General features: G+C 42.4%; 1 protein-coding gene across 1 annotated transcript; it reads left to right on the top strand.

The window, feature by feature from the left end:
* The first annotated feature begins 1,351 nt into the window (after positions 1 to 1,351).
* Positions 1,352 to 18,087, top strand: LOC117045457 (beta-1,4-galactosyltransferase 3-like). The gene is made up of 7 exons (XM_033146523.1): positions 1,352 to 1,477; positions 6,039 to 6,529; positions 12,335 to 12,570; positions 13,510 to 13,700; positions 14,699 to 14,821; positions 16,594 to 16,698; positions 17,450 to 18,087. Exons 2-7 carry the CDS (start codon positions 6,277 to 6,279, stop codon positions 17,616 to 17,618), a joined length of 1,077 nt encoding a protein of 358 aa, XP_033002414.1. The 5' UTR covers positions 1,352 to 1,477; positions 6,039 to 6,276; the 3' UTR covers positions 17,619 to 18,087.
* The last annotated feature ends 2,433 nt before the right edge of the window (positions 18,088 to 20,520 follow it).

Genomic DNA, 20,520 nt, shown 5'->3' with positions numbered 1-20,520 from the left:
GATAAAAATGGAGGGGGGGGGATGATGCATTGAATGCTACCGTGAGATGCTTGGAGAATGTGTGGAGTACCGGTATATTTTCTACACAGAACAATATCTGAAAAGATGTTCCCTGTCTTATAGCTACTGTTCCATTACCTTACACATCTCCTGAGAGACCTACCTATAATGCAGACCCTCTTCTCTGGATAAACTATCCTCTTAAACTTTGCTTTCAGAATGCTGCTTTGCTTCAATGACAGCAGAGCTTCTAAATTGGACTGAGTATTGGGATCTAGCTTGAAAACATATCTGTAAAATGTTCTGGTGAAGGATTTCATCGAGCACAGAGTAGACTACCCTTCTTTCTGACAGACTCAGGCCTGCTTTGTGTCAGTAAGTTTGCTGTGCCATGTGCAGTCTCTATGGCCTTGTGCTAACCTAGCAGATCTAGACTGTCTCATCCCTGAATACAGCACTAAGGTCCCAAAATCAGATTTGCAAAGGTTGGTGGTGTATATTAGAACTAGCAAAACTGGTGAGATAGTGGAATCAACCCAAAGGGGTTTAAGGCAGCAATATATTAAGCTTGAACCTACCAAATAAAGCCACATTTTAAAAATTAACTGGTAAGCATAAACTTGGTTTTAATAATTGATGGTGATGTTACTTAAAAACAATTTTAGCATGTCCATAAATGTGGAGGCTGACAACCACATCTACTAGTCATTCTGATGCTTTTGCTGCTTCTCAATCTTTCCTTTTAATGTAAAGGCATAAAATGAATTGTTATGTTTCTGCTATGAAATGTCCATACTCTCACATTGTAATAGCCCCGAAAGCTGTGCAACTTACAGTATATCTCTTACGTTTTGCAACACACAGTGAAAGTTGCAAAACAGGGCAGCCAATATAATGTGGAGGCTGGAACATTTCCCCTATGTGGAGGGAAATTGGCTTTTAAGGGTCTTTTGCATCTGAGGCTTTTTAGATAAGAAGAAAAAAAAAACAAGTATGTGGCATGAATGTGATATAAAATTATGAGGTGCAGAAGGTGGAGACGTCAGCCTTTGCTCCTATCCAGCAGAGCTCTTCCGTCCACTTTGACACTGTGCTGCTGCTTTTGTATTAAATACCATTTTCTTCTCAGATTTTAATCTCTTCCCTGCTCTTTAGAGAACGAGAGGGAAGGATTCGCTTGAGGAGGAGTCAGTTCTGCGCGGGGTGGGGAGAGAGAGAGAGACTCTCCCTCTGACAGGCGCCGATTCCTTCTCCGTAGACTACTAGAGCAAGGCAGCAACCCTAGTGGACTCCGATTCCCAGCATGCAACGCTAACCCCACCGAGAGGGCCTAGGCGTCACGTTGCATCTCGGGAGCTGTAGTCCTAGAAACCCTTGTTATGCAAAAAACACGGGGGTGAAGCGAGGAGGTGGGTGGGTCCTGACGACAGCCCTCTGGACGGAAGTGTTGCACACGCGCGTTCTCTCAGGCGGGCAGGTGAGCAGCCCCATCTCTCGCCCTCGGCGGCGGCACCTGTTCGCTCGTCAGGCTTCTCTGGGAAGCGGGGTGGGTTGGGAACGGGGGCATCGTGTGAATCTCCAAGAGGTGGCGGGTGGGAGCCGGGCGGGAACCCAAGCAGGCCGGGGGTGGGGGAAGAAGGCAGCACTGTATAAAGTTGCCCTTTGCCCCGTAGAGTGAGGTAAGCAACTCTCAAAGTTTGCTGGGCGGCAGCCTTTAGAAAAATAATTTAAAAATACTTTTATAAGCAAGCAAACGGACAGACAGGGGTGAGGGACGGTCGCCTACTACTGGCACCGAAAGCTAAATGGAGAGGTTTTCGCTTCGCTCTCGGTCTCCACACACAAACACGGAGTAGCTTTTCCTAACTCGGGTCTTGCTGGTTGTGAAACATTTCAAGGCGCGGGATTCAGCCCTGGATTTGTGCTGTGGGACGAATTGCAAGGCGATGATGGGACTTTGCGATTCAACTTTTGAGGGGTGGTGGTTTTTTAGGGGGTGGGGGGTTAAGTTAAGCTTACCCCGCCTCTGCCAGCACTGCTGTGTCCGCTTCACAATCCTCTTCTTCCACCCTCACCCCCCCGCGGTTGTTTTCTCCTCAGAGGAAAAATACGAAATGTCACAGTTCTGGATGATGATAGTAATAATAATAATAATAATAATAATAATAATAATAATAATAATAATAATAATGGAGTCCAAACTGTCACACGCTGACTTAGTCCCTCTCAGAAACACACTGTGGGGATAACAGGCTGTGTTACTGGCCTTGGTACACGATTTTTTTAACGGCATAGCCAGGATTTTTGTTAGTGGGGGCAGGTTTTTGTAAGGGGGTGGCAAACTTCAGATTTGTATTGATTTTGATTGATTGGGGGGTGCAGCTGCCCCCCTGACTATGCCCATGTTTGTGGGAAATAAATTAATTAGGGGTCCCCCCCACCGCCACACACACATAGAAGAAGATCCGAGTTGCAAAAGGCCTGCGAGGGGTTCGCTTTTTAAAAGCAGCTTTAGTCACTTTTTGAGGACTCAAAGCGGTGTACAAACAGGGTCAAGGCAAGATGTCATGATGAAATAGTAACCATAGCAAGCATACAGGCTAGAATAAAATCCTTCCTGCCCCAGCGGCTAGAGGATTGCTGATTCACAGCTATGGTAAAATCCCGAGATTCTCAAATGTGTTCAATAGGAAGCTCTGACCCAGCTTCATGGAAGATCCAAATATGGCTTCCAGTGTGAATGCGCAAGCTCCCTGGTTTGCACAATAGATGGTTATCGGCCTCTCCTCTTATTTCTCTGCTTTGCCCTTCTGTAACACAGTTCAGGGGCAGGTGAGGATCACTTGCTTGACTTGACCCTCTTCTGAAGCTCCCCTCACCCCCAGGCACCACATTATGGCTGGACTGCTAAGGACACTTAGAAGCTCCACTTCTGAGAGAAAAATATGCTCAAGGCTGCTTGATATGTGGATAGAGGTGGAGGTGGTAAGCCAACTTCTTACCCCTTGTAATTTTCTCCTATCTCTCTGCCCTCCCCCTTTACATTTGTTGTCAGTAGAAAGTTTCTTCCATTCTGTTGTAGAGTGTAGGCAGTTTTCTCCAAGAGGCTTTTTGCCACTTGCATCTGCGCATGTGACTTGACTATGAAAAAAGTGAGATGGCAGGGCTCTTGTGCTTCCTTTTAAGATGTCCTCACCAATCCTGCTGGTTCTCAGAGGTTGTGAAAAGTCTCTGCATATGGTTGAAAGTCTTTGTATTGATCTGCCTCTATTCCTCCCCACCACCATGTTCCATGACTGACTTCTGATATTAAAAACAGTATCTGGGTTCAGGCATGAGATATTCTAATAGTGTGCTATACTGTTCTATAAGATCAACTGAGTATTTCCCCTGTGCTTCAAGGACACTGTGTTCTGGATTTTAAAAATCCTGAGAGCCAAAGACCATTTGAAAGAACAGTCATTCTCATTTCAGTGACCTAGGACATGTTTGAGTGCCAGATCAAATTACATTGAACTTTCCCTGTCTGGTTGAAAGAACACCTCTTCTCAGATGAATGGAGAGGGTCAGCCAGCTAGCAGTGAGCCACACTGAAACTCTTGCACTACTGGGATTATATTCAAGTAGTTCAAATCACCCAGCTGCCATAATAATTCATATAACAGCAAGAAGGGCCATAAAGTACAATTGCTTAGCAAATAAAAAATGAGAATATGTGAGAACAGCAGTGAGAAAATATATTATTAATAATTCTTTTTTTCTTCTGGATGAGTAAAATGCTTTTTAGGACAACAATTTGCTTAAAACACATTTTGTAATGGTTTTATGTACAACAATCTATTTTACTGTGTTAGAAAACGATAATTCCTGTGAACACTCATGCAAGGTGTGCTCAGTGTTTTCATGGTTGTTGCAAGTTTATCTTGATACCTAAATATGCTGCTAGTCCTTAATATTGTGAGTATGCAATGTGGTTTCTTCCCAAGTAATACATTTTGTTTGTTTGTTTACTACAACATTTGTAATTTCTATTTTCAAGTTTTATTTGCCTATGTATCAGGTGGCAAAAATTAAGATGCCTGTGTTTTAAGTAGCATAGGGTGCTGCAGTCTGCCTCTCATTCACTTGCTAGTACAGTATTGGTTATAGTTACAGGTAGGTACAGTAGTCGTGCTGGTCTGCCATCGTCAAAACAAAATAAAATAAAAAATTCCTTCCAGTAGCACCTTTCGAAAGCTCATACCAAGAACAAACTTAGTTGGTCTCTAAGGTGCTACTGGAAGGAATTTTTTATTTTATTTTGTTTTGAGTATTGGTTATATTTGCTTGTACAAAAGTAAGGGTCCAGTCCTATACTGCATTTATGTGCACTTTTCAAAATGGGCTGTTCTTCTGAATAAGTATACATAGCATTGCTTTGTAAAATTAACAGAAATGCCAAATAAGTATAATGTTATTCTAATTAAGTGTTAAATTATGTATTTTGTATTGTTAAAGCAGCAAAACAACTTTAGGTTTAATAAATAATTAAGTAAGTAAGTAGTGAATATATTTGAATTTCTCACTGAATTGGAAGCTTGGCCTCACAGTTTCTAAAATTTTAAATCTAGGCAAACACACCACCAAAAAGGACTGACCCATGCTTAGCAACCAAAGAATGCTGAGTCTCAGTTGGAAAAGAGAAACATAAAACTTAGGGTTGGGAGGAGAAATAGATTATCCTGATTCCTGAAAGAGGGCTGGGCCAACTGACTGGAACCCTGAAAAGGAGTACTCTACACTGCAATATTGCTTTAGATCCTTTTGTATTATATGTAATAATTATGCTTGGGTTAATCTTTCTCCTCAAACAAGAGTTTCAGTAACGGAAAGAAATTTTATTGGCTAAAATACCAGAATTTCATCTGAAGTGTAGAGATTGGAATCTGCACCAAAACATAATTTTAAATACCAGCATATTGAAAGTGTTTCTACTTCCACTCCACAGTGGCATGTGAGCAACAGGTGACCATAGATTGCCTCCAATAAAAGCTCATACAGTTATATAAATTAAATACGTAAATGATCTGAAAGTCACAGCCCTCCCACTTTGGCTAGAAGGAACTGCTTCTGCTGTCAGCCCTTTTATCCATCTAACAGGTGGCTGTTCTCTAAAGCAGGGGTCAGCAAACTACGGCCTGCGGGCTGGATCCAGCCTGATCGCCTTCAGGATCTGGCCCACTGACGGTCTGTGGATCGGCATGGGCCGTGGGGATTCTGTTCTCTTTTTTTGCGCTGCCATATTTTTTATTGTGCCACCATTTCCCCCCCTCTCCCTCTCATGTATCATGCCTCCTCCTCCCTCCCTCCTATTAAAAGTGCAAGCGAAGGCAGGCGCCAGTCACGGCCAATCACCTACAAAGGTGTGTGAGGCCCTGGCCAATGGGCGGGTGGTGGCTGCATATGATCAGCGACTGCCCAGCAGCATTGAGCCAAAGTCATCTTGGCGACGGGAGGAAGAGGCTGAGCGGCAGGGGCTCTGCCAATCAAAACGCCATGCCTGGTTTACCTCAGTGGTGTTTGATTAGCAGAGACATCCCCACACCGCTTGGCCTCTTCCTCCCGCTGCCGCTCGGCCACTTCTGCTGCCACCGCCCTGTACCCACAAGAAGCAGCGGTGGTGATGGTGGCAGTGGCTGGGGTGGGGGGTGCAGAGGAGGACTACTTCCCCCCTCCCCTCTTCTTCCACCCCCCCCCCCCCCCGTGCTGCTTCTCCAGCCCGCCACAAGGTCTGAGGGACAGTGGACCGGCCTGCAGCTAAAAAAAAATTGCTGACCCCTGCTCTAAAGCTTCTGGCAGGTGGCTTTCATAGTCATGTTACCTGAGCTGCTTTTGACTGGAGACACCAGATGAACCTGTGACCACCTAACACGGAAGAGGTCAAACAATTGTTAGTTTTAAAACAGTATTCCTAGTTATAGTTTATTTGCCATTATATCCAGTTAGAAGTCAAATGTATTGTTAGCACCTTTTCATTGCTTTTCTCATTTTAATTGCAGATTGAATAATAGAAGAATGGATAAAGATGCACAGAAGATGTTTAAAATCTAAGTTGTTTGATCTGCAGTAATAATATACTGTAGGTTGCATTATATCCTGTGAGAACATTGGGCATTTTTCAAAGATGCTAGTTCCCTTATTCAGCTGCCCAACGAGAACATTTACTGTTCCATTGCACTGTACCCATGGAGTTAAAATGTTGGTTGTGTCTTGAAGAATTAAGTGTTTAGCCTGAGTATGGCTTTTGGAAAGAAAATGTCCCTTTCTCGAGTAGAAAATCCCTGCTTTCTGCTTTTTTTGATAATCTTTCAAGCAATATTCATCTTGATCCTGTACCGAGGCAGCAATTCAACTGTATATCGGACTTCTTTTCCACTACCTGGCCCATTGGACTATTCAAAAACAGAGGATGTCTATACAAATCTCAGTTTGTTCACTCGTGCTCCTGATAAGGCAAATATGCGGTACTGCACTGAGTCACCAATATTAGGTATGTATAAAATAAAAAGACACAAAATAAGGATTCTTGCTTTTGTCTTCCTCAGTCTTATTGTTGCAGGTTGATGTTGGTAATGCATCCTAATGATTTGAGTTGCACATGAAAGCTGTATTTGGCTGTGATCCTAACTCCCAATTAGGAGCAGCAGGGCTGCATGAAGTAGTGGAGCCACCATCTCTTCCATTTCCTGGTCGTACTGCTCCGGGAGAAGGAGGGACACACATAGTAAAATTTCCAATTTTCACTGTGCCAGCTCCTGGCTGGTGCAGCAGAGGGGCCTGGATCAGGCCCATTGGTAGTAGCTGGACTGACTTGGGCTCCAAAAGAACCTCAGCTGAGTGCAGTGGGATCCACCTTGTTCACAGAGCACACCCCACACTGCCAGGACTGGGTAGAGGGAAACCTCTGCTGCATTCTATCTCTCCAGTTAAGCTGGTTGGGTTTTAGGATTGCTTTACTTGTATGTTGATGTGGTTATTGTACTGGGACCAATGTGTGCAAGCATCTTTCCTAGTAGCATTAATTTCAAATATTACATCATTCTTTTAGAATATATAATTTTGATGGGAAATTACACCTGTTTGCTTGTATTTTCCAGTGCTGGAATTGCAGAATATTCATTAAACAATGTGTGTGCTTCCTTTTTTGAGTCAACAAACAGTATCATAAATACCTATAGCTATATCAACTACTTTTGTTTCTGTCCTTGACTGGCTGGGGATTGTCTTTGTTATGTGTTTCATAAATTGTTGTTTTGTTGTGCTAACAGAACCTTGGCTACTACAGGAAACATTGATTTGATATTGGATGACCTTCCAGTGGACTCATGTGTTTGAGCTGTTTGACTGTGGAAAAGTCTCCCTCTGGAGGTTGAAACTCTCCTTCCTTGGAGAATTTTAAGTGGAGATTGGGTGGTCATCTGCCATGGAATTAGCTGAGATTCCTGCATTGCAGGGGGTTGGACTAGATGACCCTTGGGTCCCTTCCAACTCTATGATTGTATGATTCTATGATAATATAATTTTGATATGCTAAATAGGTAATAAATTATACATTTTGTGTTGTTAAATCAGTAAAAGACATTTTGACTTTATAAGAAAGGTAGTACTGTGTGTATTTACTGTCTCGTCCGTGTGTCCCGTCCCCCCCCCCCCCCCATTATGCACTACTAATGAAAGTAAGGCAGTTTACTTCAGGAGTGATTTCAGTTTTATATCCTCAAAATGCATGCACAAAAGCAAACAGATTTATATTCAGGCATACCAGGCTGTGCCTGGGGGACAGGTTTAGCAACTGTTCCCTTCTTCCAGCTGATGTCATAGCTGTATGCTACAGGGGCAGTTGATCACTGGAAGGACAGATGCTCACTAGAAGGACAGATCCTGAAGCTGAGGCTCCAATACTTTGGCCACCTCATGAGAAGAGAAGACTCCCTGGAAAAGACCCTGATGTTGGGAAAGATGGAGGGCACAAGGAGAAGGGGACGACAGAGATGGTTGGACAATGTTCTCGAAGCTACCAACATGAGTGACCAAACTGCGGAAGGCAGTGGAAGACAGGAGTGCCTGGCGTGCTCTGGTCCATGGGGTCACGAAGAGTTGGACACAACTGAACAACTAAACAACAACAGGGGCAGTCAATGATCTGACTTTCTGCATAACTTGGGCTTTGATGAGATGTGATTTTGGTTTCCCAGGTCTTCCAAATATTCATACTCCTACATCTGCCATACAACAGCAGATACACAACTTTGTCTTTGTATTGCTTTGCTATTAAAGCTACCTCATGAGCAAAGCTCCATTGGTGTACTGTATCATAATCTGATCTGACAAATGTTGCCCAACACTTGGACTTTTTATGCATAAGGCATTTGAGACCAGTCTACATTAGTCTGACGAGATTTTGATTGTCCTTTTAACTTTTTGCCTTTGTCATTGAAATTTAAGAAACCCTATGTTAATTTGGCTGCTGAACTTGTTTTTGTATTTTGGGTTGTAGGATTGTGTTCTTTTTGCATTACTTTCCTATATTAATCCTCCATTGGAAGCAGTTGCTTTTGCTATAAGTAGCTATGCTTTTTAACAATTGCTGTTCATCTTAAGATTTTTTCAGTGTGCTAGATATTAGCATCCAGTACCTCTTATCTTGCATGCTGCTATTTTAAAAAACTTAATCTTTTTTTCAGTAACTACTTCTGAATAACTGCCTGACTCTGGACTTGTGCTTGCATTGTCTGCTCCAATGACTGTTTTTCTTACTGCTGGACTGGTTTTGACGTAAGGCCAAACCATAGTTTAGCACAGGGGTAGGGAACTGGCTCTTGTGCTTGCGTTGTCTATTCCAGTGCCTGTTTTTCTTACTGCTGGACTGGTTTTGACATAATTCTCGCCATAGTTTAGCACAGGAGTAGGGAACAGGATCTGGCTTACAGGCCAATTGCTTGTCCCCCCCCCCCCAACTCTAGCAGGCCTCTCACCTGTCCATCACCCAACATCACTATGATTTCAGTTGACCAATTCTTTCTTTGCAGCGAAGTCATCACCCTCAGCTTGTGTTTTCCCACATGACGGGGAGTTCAGAATTGTTTATTACTGTTTTTAGAATAACCTCCAGCTTGCTGTGTCATCCAAACCCAAACTGTATTTAATCTTAACTATGGTTAGCAAAAGCATCCTGACTTGGACTCAAACTCCCATCAGTCCCAGTCCTCCCATCAGATAAGTTTCCTGTTTCTTCTCTCTTCTCATTACATTCCAATTATGCCAATATTATAAGGTGGGGAGTGAGCTGAGAGGGAGTTGCGATAGTACTATATCCTAGGCAGCATTCATTTGGTTTTGATAAAGCTTGTGCAAATCATTCTGTGCGGCAGTAGCAATATCAGCAAATAGGAGCCAGACAAAGTATAGTTGCCATTCTGTGACTCCTGATGGGAAAGCAGTAGATTTGCAGTAATGAAATTCATACACTTTAAAAAGTGACACTGTCATTCTTTCAGCCCTTGTCTAGGAAAAAAAGTAATAGCTGACTCAATCCAAATGGTGTAGTCAGGTTGTGGAAGAGATGGTGTTCTTTGCTTTTGTATGCAGTAAATGTCTAGAGTCCTCATTAGTAGTGAGAAGAAATAACTTCATTTCCATATTCTTGAAGGATAAGGTTTGTAGTAGGCTGTGCTGCTTTTTGAGAAGACGAGTGTACCCATGATTGAATCATCAGTATAATCTGCTTAGTTACCAATGAAATCTTCTGCACCAACCATGGCCATAACCAGTGCTGGATTGTAGTGTGGTGCAGGCAGTTCCCTTGCACAGGGCGCTGAGCTGAGGGGGCACAAAATAATAATAATGATAATAAAACCTGTATTTATACAGGCACCTACTGAGAAGATCCATTTAAAAAGCAACAGCACTAAAAGGAATTATTGTGAAGATAAGGAATATTGTGAAGATAAGGAATATTTGGGGGTGTATATGTGCCAAATTCTGTCCTTGCCCAGGGCGCCATATTACCCCTGCCATTACTACTGTATTACTGAGAACTGTTCTTTAGCCTTTTCCGCTTGAATCAGTGTAATTTTCAGAGCAGATTTATCCCTTCTAGTTTAGAGAGTTTGTTGGAAGCCACCCAGAGTGGCTGGGGCAACCCATTCAGATGGGCAGGGGATTATTATTATTATTATTATTATTATTATTATTATTATTATTATTTGGTATGTTGTTGTTCAGTCGTTCAGTCGTGTCCGACTCTTCATGACCCCATGGACCAGAGCACGCCAGGCACGCCTCTGCCTCTTGCAGTTTGGCCAAACTCATGCTAGTTGCTTCGAGAACACTGTCCAACCATCTCATCCTCTGTCGTCCCCTTCTCCTTGTGCCCTCCATCTTTCCCAACATCAGGGTCTTTTCTAGGGAGTCTTCTCTTCTCATGAGGTAGCCAAAGTACTGGAGCCTCAACTTCAGGATCTATCCTTCTAGTGAGCACTCAGGCCTGATTTCTTTAAGAATGGATAGGTTTGATCTTCTTGCGGTCCATGGGACTCTCAAGAGTCTCCTCCAGCACCATAATTCAAAAGCATCAATTCTTCGGCGATCAGCCTTCTTTGTATGTTACCTTTAATTTTATATTCCTTAAGTGTGGTTTGACTTACCCTTTCCCTCCCCATGAAGCCAAATGAATATCTTGAACCTTTTAACCCTCCTTGTTCTGCATACCGTGTTTCTCCTAAAATAAGACACCGTCTTATATATTTTTTTGCTCAAAAAAACACAGTATGGCTTATTTTCAGGGGATGTCTTATTTTAACCGTGTCGCATCGGTACGCTGCATTGCCACGCCTCCCCAGGCTGTTTCAATGGGAGGTACCACGTCACTATGGCTTATTTTCGGGGTATGGCTTATTTTCGGGGAACGGCTTATATTTTGCAAATGCATAGAAATCCTGCTATGGCTTATTTTATGGCTATGTCTTATTTTAGGAGAAACAGGGTAGCTTATTCTTATTGGTGGTGTCACTATTTTCCATACCATTCTAATTATGTGATTTATTCAGCTGTTAAAAGAGATCAACAAACAGTGTGGCCAGGTGTTGTTACTCGCAATGCTTGTCCCAGTGTGGTCTGTCTCCTGTGGATGCATGAAGGAGGTTGCACAGTGTGCTTTTTCTGTTTTTGGTTTCTTCCTTGTACAGGTGCAATCATTAGATTTGCTTGAGTTAAATGAACCAGCGTTTGTTCTATACAGGATTCGAGTATGGGGATACTCTAGTCTGCAGTAAATCCATTCTTTACATTCCTCCTTCACTCTAAACCAGCTTATATCTGCAATTTAGTTGTAGTGTCCTTGCTGTGCTGGTGCAATGTCATGTTCAACTACGTGCTGGCATAGCAATTGGTGTTCCCTTGTTATAAGAAGGATCAGTCCATCAGAATAGCAAATAGAGTTGGTCAATGTATAGCTTTATACCAGCTTCTGGTATCAAGGCTTCTATTGATTGTGAAAATGGAATGCTTTTAATTTAAAAATGTTAATTGAAGCGCTATGATCCCACTGACCCAAGGAAGCTGCATTGTATACTTAATAGCTCTTGCTATTTAAAGGCAAATTAAGTACTGATTCCACAATTATATTTATTTTCTGTGAAGTACTTATATAAAAACTTGCTGGAATTTAAAAACTAGCTAGAGTTTTAAAGAAAGCAGTTGACTAGCTTATTGCAAGGGATTGGACTAGATGATTCTATGATTTGTGCCTGTCCCTAAATGATTTTGCAATCTGACATAGCGGTCTTGCTTGGATGAGCCATGGGATCATGCACTCATCCTTGCACAGTTGCAAAGAAGCATTCATTTTAAACTAGATGCTGGGGCATCTAAGCTCAGGCAAGCTGCAAATCAAATTGTACTCTTATGAAGCTGGCTTGCTTTAGTTTAGTTTAGCCATAGTTTAGGGTTTGGACAGAATGCTAAACCGGTTAATCTTAAATGGAAGTAGAAGCCTCTAATCTCTTCTGCGTCCTTATCAGAGGAGAGGGGAAATAAATGCACAGGCCTGAGGCTTGCAAAGGCTTGCTCTCCTAATGCTAAGTAGTGGTTTAGTCAGTTATGTCTGAGCTCAGCCATAGCATCCCACACGCATTCTTTTAGAAGAAAAACGTTTAAATCAGCACCTGTGCTCTACCAACTATCCTTGTAGGAGACTATCTCAATGAATAACTTATTCTGAAACTTGTATAATTTGGACAGGTTTTAAAAGTGGTCCCCCCCCTTCCTCACCCACTTAACCCTTCTTCTCATACAGTTGGACCCTTATCCATCACATTTGACACACTACCCAGTGAAGAAACGATCATCAGCAAAAACCCGTATGTCCAGTCAGGCGGTCGCTACAGCCCTCCCGACTGTGTGGCTCGCTACAAAACTGCTGTCATTGTGCCACACAAGAATCGCGAGAAACACTTGCAGCACTTCCTCTATTATCTCCATCCCTTCCTTCAGCGTCAGCAGATTAACTACTGTATCTACTTGATTCATCAGGTAAGCCAAACCAAAGTCACGCTGCAAGTCTCTTTAACATGTTTTTTTGAATAAAATGAGCTAACGCAAATGTTGTCTGATAAGTACAGAATACGGGAATGTGCCTGCAGTTTCAATATATGGCTGTCTATAAAGTGCTTCTCATAAAATCAAAATCTGCTTTACGTAGAATCTTCTGTGGAGAGAAAAGTTGAAATGTCAAGGATGCTGCTGCTTTCTAAATTGCAAGTGGTTAATCTAATCGGCCATGCTGCTTTTGTGCCAGATGGAGTACATGCTATGAGTGCTGCTTAGTCCAAACCCTTCCTGTGGATGTTTCTATGAAAACAATGTGATCTGCTGGTGATTTTAAAAAATAAAAAATAAAATCTCATGTAAAGATCAGAAACAAAAGGGAAGCACCGAAGAGAAGGCCATTTGGGGAGGGGTTAATTAGTTGTTTTTCATTTCTAGGTGTGAATGTGTACAATTGATATCAGGCTTATATGTTACAAATTCTGTGGTCATCACACTCATTATTAACCATGTAAACTTCACTTTATAGCTGTTAACATATTGCATGAAATTCCAGTCCTGAAATGCTGGCAATCTTGGTCCAGTATTAGCTCCATTTTGCTTCTTCCATTTCCTCAGATCCTCATTCTCCACTTAACTTTTTTATGTTCTTCTTTACTTAATAGCTGTTCTTCACCCTTATTTTAGCCTCCTTATCTCTCATCCCATAGTCCAGCTGCTTGTGTGAGGTGGCGATCCCTTCCTAACCACTAATTTTGTCTTTCCTCACAGTTGCTGGACTGCAAACTAGTTTCTTCAACAACTGATTGATACGCCAAGCATGCCAAATATCTCAGTGTCACAAAAGCAACACAATATATTATGAGTGCCCTCTAACCAATTCATCATTGTGTTCTAATGCTGATTTTCATTTTCTCTTTTCAGGCTGGAAGTGGCCCATTTAACCGAGCAAAACTTCTTAACGTTGGAGTCCGCGAAGCCATGAAAGACGATGACTGGGACTGCCTGCTTCTGCATGATGTGGACCTCATTCCAGAGAATGATTATAATGTTTATGTCTGTGATGATTATTTCCCCAAACAAATGTCCACTGCTATTGACAAGTTATACTACAGGTAATAAATATCCTAAGGAAAAGGTATACTAGGCCCATAAATCATAATATTACCATTGGTTGTGGGCGGGCAGGAGAGAGGAGAAGAAATGTAACACAAGTGGTACAAAAAAATGCAAATGGTACAAATTAAAATGAATTTATTAAATAATAATTAATGTTTAAAAAATATAAGGGTTAACACTGGGCCAAGTGCTTTGCAGTCAACCAGCACTTTTGCAGGTTCTGGAAATTTCATTGTTTATGAAGCAGTTGGATAGAATACGGCTACTCCTTTTCCCCTTCTAACATTGCATGCATCTGGATTAGGGTATGGAGCAGAAAACCACACAGATGTTCTCCAGCATGCGCTTCTTTTGTATGGCACTTTGAATTGCAATCTTACTTGGGATTGTAAGTCCTATTGAATTTATTTGCAATTTATTTTTATTTGCAAATACAGCAAACCTTTAGAAAAAATGTGGCGGTGATAAATAAAATGTTCTTCATAAAACAAGTAGAAAATACATTAGATAAGCCTAATACATCAATATGCAGCACCCTTCAGGAAAGGCGATGAGTTTTAAGCAGGTGTGTAAGTGCCAATACTGCAAGTGCCTTCCTGGTGTTCATTGGAAGCACATTCCAAAGTGCTTTGTTTCTGTTGCAAGGAAAAACTGTTTTCTGGTATTTTCTTACTTCTAAGCATGCTTAAATCATGGCCTTAACATTGATATGTAAGAGAGAAGAAACTTGGAAGGTGTGTTTTTAAGCATACTGAAGTCTTGAACTTTTCCCAGAACTCATAGTCCCTGTATTCACAACACTTCTGGTACAGCATCAGGAGCACTAAACTTGCATGAATGTGAAAGTCATTGTGTCCTGATGCTCCATGTAGGACCAAAGAAAAATATAGTCTAGTTTATTGTGCCAGACACACGTACTCTTTGCTTTCCACAGTGCAGTGCAATATTTTATTTTATTTTTTGTAAACTGATCTAGGTTTATTTTTCTTTGTAGTTTCCCATATTGGTCCTTTTTTGGTGGTGTAATTGCTTTGACCCCAGAGCATTACATGAAGATAAATGGGTTTCCAAATACCTTCTGGGACAAAGATGGTGAAGATGATGACATTGCTGAAAGGTAGTATTGAGGAACAGGCATTGAAAAGGGTTGCGATAAACTGAAACATAACAACAGTTAAGTTGTGCCTGTTTAGAAGAATGATGTGAGAGCTCTCCTTCGCTCAATAGGACCTCTGTTCAGAAAGTGGTTGGTAATTACTTCATTTGATGGGTTGGATTTAAAGGTGCCCTTTTGCGTGTGGAATGTGTTTTCCATTCAAAGAAGTACTGTTTTGCACCTTTAGCTAGAAAAGTATGAGAAAAGTTGGCTGAAATGGCAGAACATTTGAAAACCGTCCTCCGAAAGCTGCTATTCCAAGGACTTTGGTGGGGCACTACTGTGCAAGAATCTATAAACAAGCCTGAAGCTGCACTGCAGGGAACAGAAATTTTCACTCTGTTGTTTGTTTGTTTTTAAATCCAAACTCCTTGTAGCATGTGACAAGCTGCTCAGGAATTTCCAAAGCAGTTTATGATAAAGGGTAGAAGATTCCTGTCTGAGATAAAAGGGCACCAACACAAGCCTTTGCAGACAGCTAAAAAGACTTTAGATTGGGATGTGTACAGGGGGCTACAAGGTGACAAGGTGGTTTCTTACTGGGCATTGAATTAAATGTCAGCCAGTTGCTAGTTTGAGCAAAGATCAGCCCCATCAAACATTAATGTGGCAAAGTCTTGTGAAATTTCTGTTCATCTTTCCCGGGTCCGTTCCCCCCCCCCCCCTGTTCCCAAACATGGTTGACAGAATATAAAAATGTAACTGGAACACTTTGTTCTAACCACTGTTCAAAGCAAAGATTGCTAACCTGTGGGCAGTAGCCAGACCTTCCCATGTTTTGTGCCCCTCAAGATGGCCCCAAATTTGTTGGTTTTTGTTGAAAGGCAAAATCATCCCATTTTTCTAGTTGTTAAAAATGTGTTAACATTGACTAACTCTAGTGTGATGCCAAATTGTTTTTGTGCCCTTCATGCTCCCTTATTTGTCCATTTTTAAAAAAATGTTATTATTTTATTGTTATTAGTGACCATTGCTGAGGATCTCCTCCTGTGATTCTATGGTGCCTAATAATTTTTGTGACACCAAAGACCCCCTTCTCTAATTCCTCCTTTAAAAAATAGTTAATGAATGATAAATAATTTAAAATAGTGCAGAATAGCAGATGGGAAAGTATTTTGGAATGTAAACTTGATAACTGCAATTCTCACTTTGGCCCAGTGCTTCATCAGGCAGTTGAAGCAGAGAAATCTGACACGGCATCACTAGCCTGATAGGCTTTCATACTGGCCACTGAGGCTGTGAAGCCATTGTCAGCATATGTAGTTGTATTAGGACAATGTTACTCGTATGCCTGCCCCCCTTTCAAAAAAAGGAAAAACTATTTCTAAGGAACAGCATTGAAGCTCATCAGATTGAACTTCAAAGAATTGGTTTGCTAACCCCTAACCCTGATGCAGAGTGGAGGCTGGTGCTAAAATCTGTTATTTCGGGTTTCGTGAGCTATTTTTGAGCAGAGGCAGAGCAGTGCACCCAAGGTAGGACAAGAAAGAAAACGGCTGGCCTGATCTTATATAATTCCACCCACCAAGAGCAAATTATCCAGCCATCTTGTGTCTGTGTCACTGCTAGACAGAAAATAATTAATAATCATGAACCCTTAGAATATGCCTGTCCTAACCATTTCACCTTTGTTGCTGTCTGCCTTGATTTTGCCATTTTTATGGAGAAATGTTCTGAAATGCATGTACTTATGCTCGTAAATTAACGTTTTCACCATCTCTTCACTTCAAAAGGATTGCTATAGCAGGAATGGGAATAGATCGCGTTCCACTTTATATTGGGCATTACAAAATGATAGACTATGGACAAGCTGCTGAACGTGTACAGAACCTTAGAAGGTGAATACAGATTTTCTTCTTTCCATGACCAGTTTTATGTGCACTGCACTTCCCAGCAGACAGGGCTTGTAACACATTGCATCCACACCAGATCAAACCATACCATCACGCTTGAGCCAGGATATATATTTTAGTAGTAGAGACTTATAGTCTTTGGCACCTCAAATTCATTGTTTATCAGTGTAACTACCAGTAGGATGGAGCAAAATATTTAAATATCTTATTGGTAAACATCTCCCCAACAGCCAGAGTTGAGGCATTCCAGCAGCTCTACTGGAATGGAGATAAATGAAGAGCAGAGGTGCCTATCAGCTACATCATCTGACGCAGAAACTCTTCTTAGCCTTAGCTGTTGTGGCTGCTGTGAGCTGAGAGATACTGTATATGCTCAAAGGCACACCAAGCAGATTACTGGACTGCCCTCGGTTCATAGCACTCAGATTGAAAACTATGCCGCTCTTTGGCTGCACCTGGCCTTTTTGGTATTGAAGGCTCTGCTTGTGAAGGTATTCAGTCTGCCACCAAATTTCCCAAAAGAGCTTCATGTGCTTAATAGCATATTTCTGGGTGACGCACCTCCTACTAGGAAATTTTTCTTTGCAAGAATTCACCTCTGTTCACGTTTCATAGCACTAGAAAACTTCTTCATCTCTGCTGAAAAACCTAGACATGTAACATTGATATCTAGTTAGCATTTCTCTCTCTCTACCGTCCCTGCCTCACAAAATTCCACCTTTACTTTCCCCTCTAGGCCTGCTGAACTGAACACTAAAAAAACGTGGAGAGATGATGGGATGAATTCTCTGGAGTACAAACTCCTGGGGAAAAAGAAGTACCACCTGTATGTTAACATTACTGTGGATATTGGGGCTGCACCAGTCCTACCACCTGAGGGCGAAAGCAAAGGAAACAAAGCCTGACTCTGGCAGCATTGGACTCCGGCAGTGCTGGAGTTTGCTGGGTACAAAAGGATTGTGTGGTACACAGACATGAAGATACATAATAATAAAGTCACCACAAATGAACACGTGAGTATTAAGTTTGTGTATTTTTGGAAAAGCATGCAGCCATTGTAAAGTGTTATGTCTACTGAACCCTGCACTCGTACTCACCTGCACAGTTCTTGAAGAGCAAGTGTTAGATCTTATAACCATTTACACTGTGATGTGGTTACTTGACATTACTGTATCCTCTTAACCGTATGAATGTAATGTAAATTTATGTGTTTGTTCTATTTTTAGACATCTTGCATTTTGCATTATAAATTCTGTTATCTTGCACCAGTGTTAACACTTTAAGATGGCACTTAAGTGTTAAATGTGTTTCAAAGTGTTAATTTTGTAAAAGTTTATTTTTCAATGAATTTAAATAAACTGCACTGAGTATTAGCGTTTTGTCTCAGCTGTAATCATTACCTGCTTTTCTGAAGGATCATTTCTCTCCTTAGGGGCTTTGCATTGTTCCAGAGGTTTCTGATATACAGTGGTACCTCGGGTTACGGATCCGATCTGTTCCAGGGTGCTGTTCACACCCCGAAAAGTCCATAACCTGAGCGGCGATATCGTGCTTCCGCACATGCGCGAACTGCACAGAATGCTTTTGCGCATGCGTGGCAAAACCCAGAAGTAAACATTTCTGGGTTTGTCGCATTTGCAACACGAAAAAACGCAACCCGCAGCTATTGTAACCCAAGGTATGACTGTACAGTATATGGCATGGGGAAACTATAGCCAATGAGTTATTTGCCTCCTTCCTGTATAACAGAGTATGTGGCCATTTTACAGTAAGGCATGGGTGTTAGGAGCTAACTCCCTATTTCACATTCTTCCCTGTCAGGGTTTTCCCAAGTGTTGCTCATGAGTAACGACAGAGCCTTCAGTTGCTAAGACTATTTATTGTGCATTACGATTTTACAGTGTAGAGCTAGTTCAAAACACGATCGCTCATTCACTTGCAGAATCCGGAAGTGCCCCTCTCCAGTTTCCCGCCCAACACCAAAGTCTCGGCACTCTAAAACGACGTCTGCAGTGCCTCCTGACTCCCCAATGCTGTGCTGGCGCCGGAAGCGGCAGTTCTCCCTCAGATCCTCTCTGGCTGGCGGTGCTGGGTCTTTGCGCAGAGTCTCCAAGCCTCTGCAGCTCCTCCTCCCTTGGAGAGCTGAGGCGAAAGGCTAGAGGAGGAGGAGTCCGTCGACAGAAGCGGCTGGGGTTCCTTGTAACGTAGAGAGCCCTCCTCTCATGAAGAGCTGCTCTCCCAGTCCTCCTCCCGATGACTTCTTTCCCTGCCTTCCTCCTGAGCAGGACCTCCAACCAGCCCTTCCTCTCGAGTAGTCCTCCTGTCCCCCTCCTCCTCGAGAGGAGGATCTCTCTCCCCTCGCTCCTCACAAGGAATACCTTTGCCCCGGCTCTCCTCCTGAGTAGGACCTCCCCTCGCCCTCTCCTTGCGAGGAGCCGGGCAATCCCTGACACCCCCTAAAGCAATTCCATCTTAAACGGAGATAAATGATAGTGAGGTGTGAGAGTGGCCAAGGTTTGCACTCCATGTGCATTTTGTTGTAAAAATTAAGACACCTGCTTCTAGCTGTATGTAGCTCTGTTGCGCTTGGCTATATTCATAGAATCATAGAATTATCAAGTTGGAAGGGACCATGAGGATTACCTAGTCCACTTTGAGACCATGCACAATTTAAGCGTCTGTCAGAATGCTGGGTTTTGCTTTACAGAAGATGCACGGTGCTTCTGTGTCTTCCATTAGGGCATCCTGTACTGTGCCTCTTTCCTCAAGAGTATCCCTGATATGGATCAGTCAGCTCTTGGGAATGTGCTGCTAAACTTTCTGGTGCCAACTCTCGATTTTTCTTTTCTTTTCCCCCACAAGCCTCTAGCAGAATTAATAACCTCTTCTTTCTATTCAAAGCCATCAACAGAAGCCTTTACTCCATCGCTTCATTATGCCTTGAGATCTGATGACTGTGCTATAAACAGGCGGTGATCATCTTTACTTATTTCAGTGCAAATGGCAGGGGGACTTGACATATGAGAGATTAAGCATTTGCAAATTGCTTATACGGTGCATTCAGTAATGTACAACGAAGATGCATCAGTACTTCATCTTGTGTAGAACAACCATATTACAATGTTTGTTAGGTGTGAAGCAGGAAACAGGAACGCAGGGTAGCCCTGTGTACTGGCAGTATTCCCCCCCCCCCCACTGCAGAATTATTCTGAAGGAAGCATCTGGCTTGCATAGAGAAGGTCCCTGGTTCAATCCCTAGCATCTTCAAGTAGGCCTGGAAAAGACTGCCTATCTTAAATCTTGGGAGAGCCACTGCCAGCTAATATGGACACTAGAGAGCTAGATGGGCAATAGTATGACTTGGTATGCGACAGCTCCCTGTGTTCTTAAGGGAGCTGCTTCAATAAGGGCAGGGTTTGCTCCACAGGGATACAAATGATATCCCTTTTTCCGTGCACATAAAAGCTCCCTTCAGCTAGTCGATTATGCATTGTGCAGCATCACTGAGGGTGAGGCCAACACAAGTTCCTATTGGCCACTTCACCCATGAAATACACATTGCATATAGGCAGTGGCCATTTTGTACAGGGGTTGCATTCCTGACCCCCGCATGTGTCAGCAGAGCACGTGTAAGCCGTCCCACCTCTGTCCAGCCCATTTTCTGACTACTTCCAGTTTGCAGTGATACACGCATGCGCAGACAGTAATGGCCTGTATCTGCCTTGCATACTGTGGGGAACTGAAAGTATATCCACTAAGTGAAGTGACAAATGGTATCTATGGAGCGACTTGCAGACAGACAACTTG

The sequence above is a fragment of the Lacerta agilis genome, chromosome 4 (assembly GCF_009819535.1).
Source record: "Lacerta agilis isolate rLacAgi1 chromosome 4, rLacAgi1.pri, whole genome shotgun sequence".
Classification (NCBI taxonomy): Eukaryota; Metazoa; Chordata; class Lepidosauria; order Squamata; family Lacertidae; genus Lacerta; species Lacerta agilis.
This window is presented reverse-complemented; position numbering and strand designations above follow the sequence as displayed.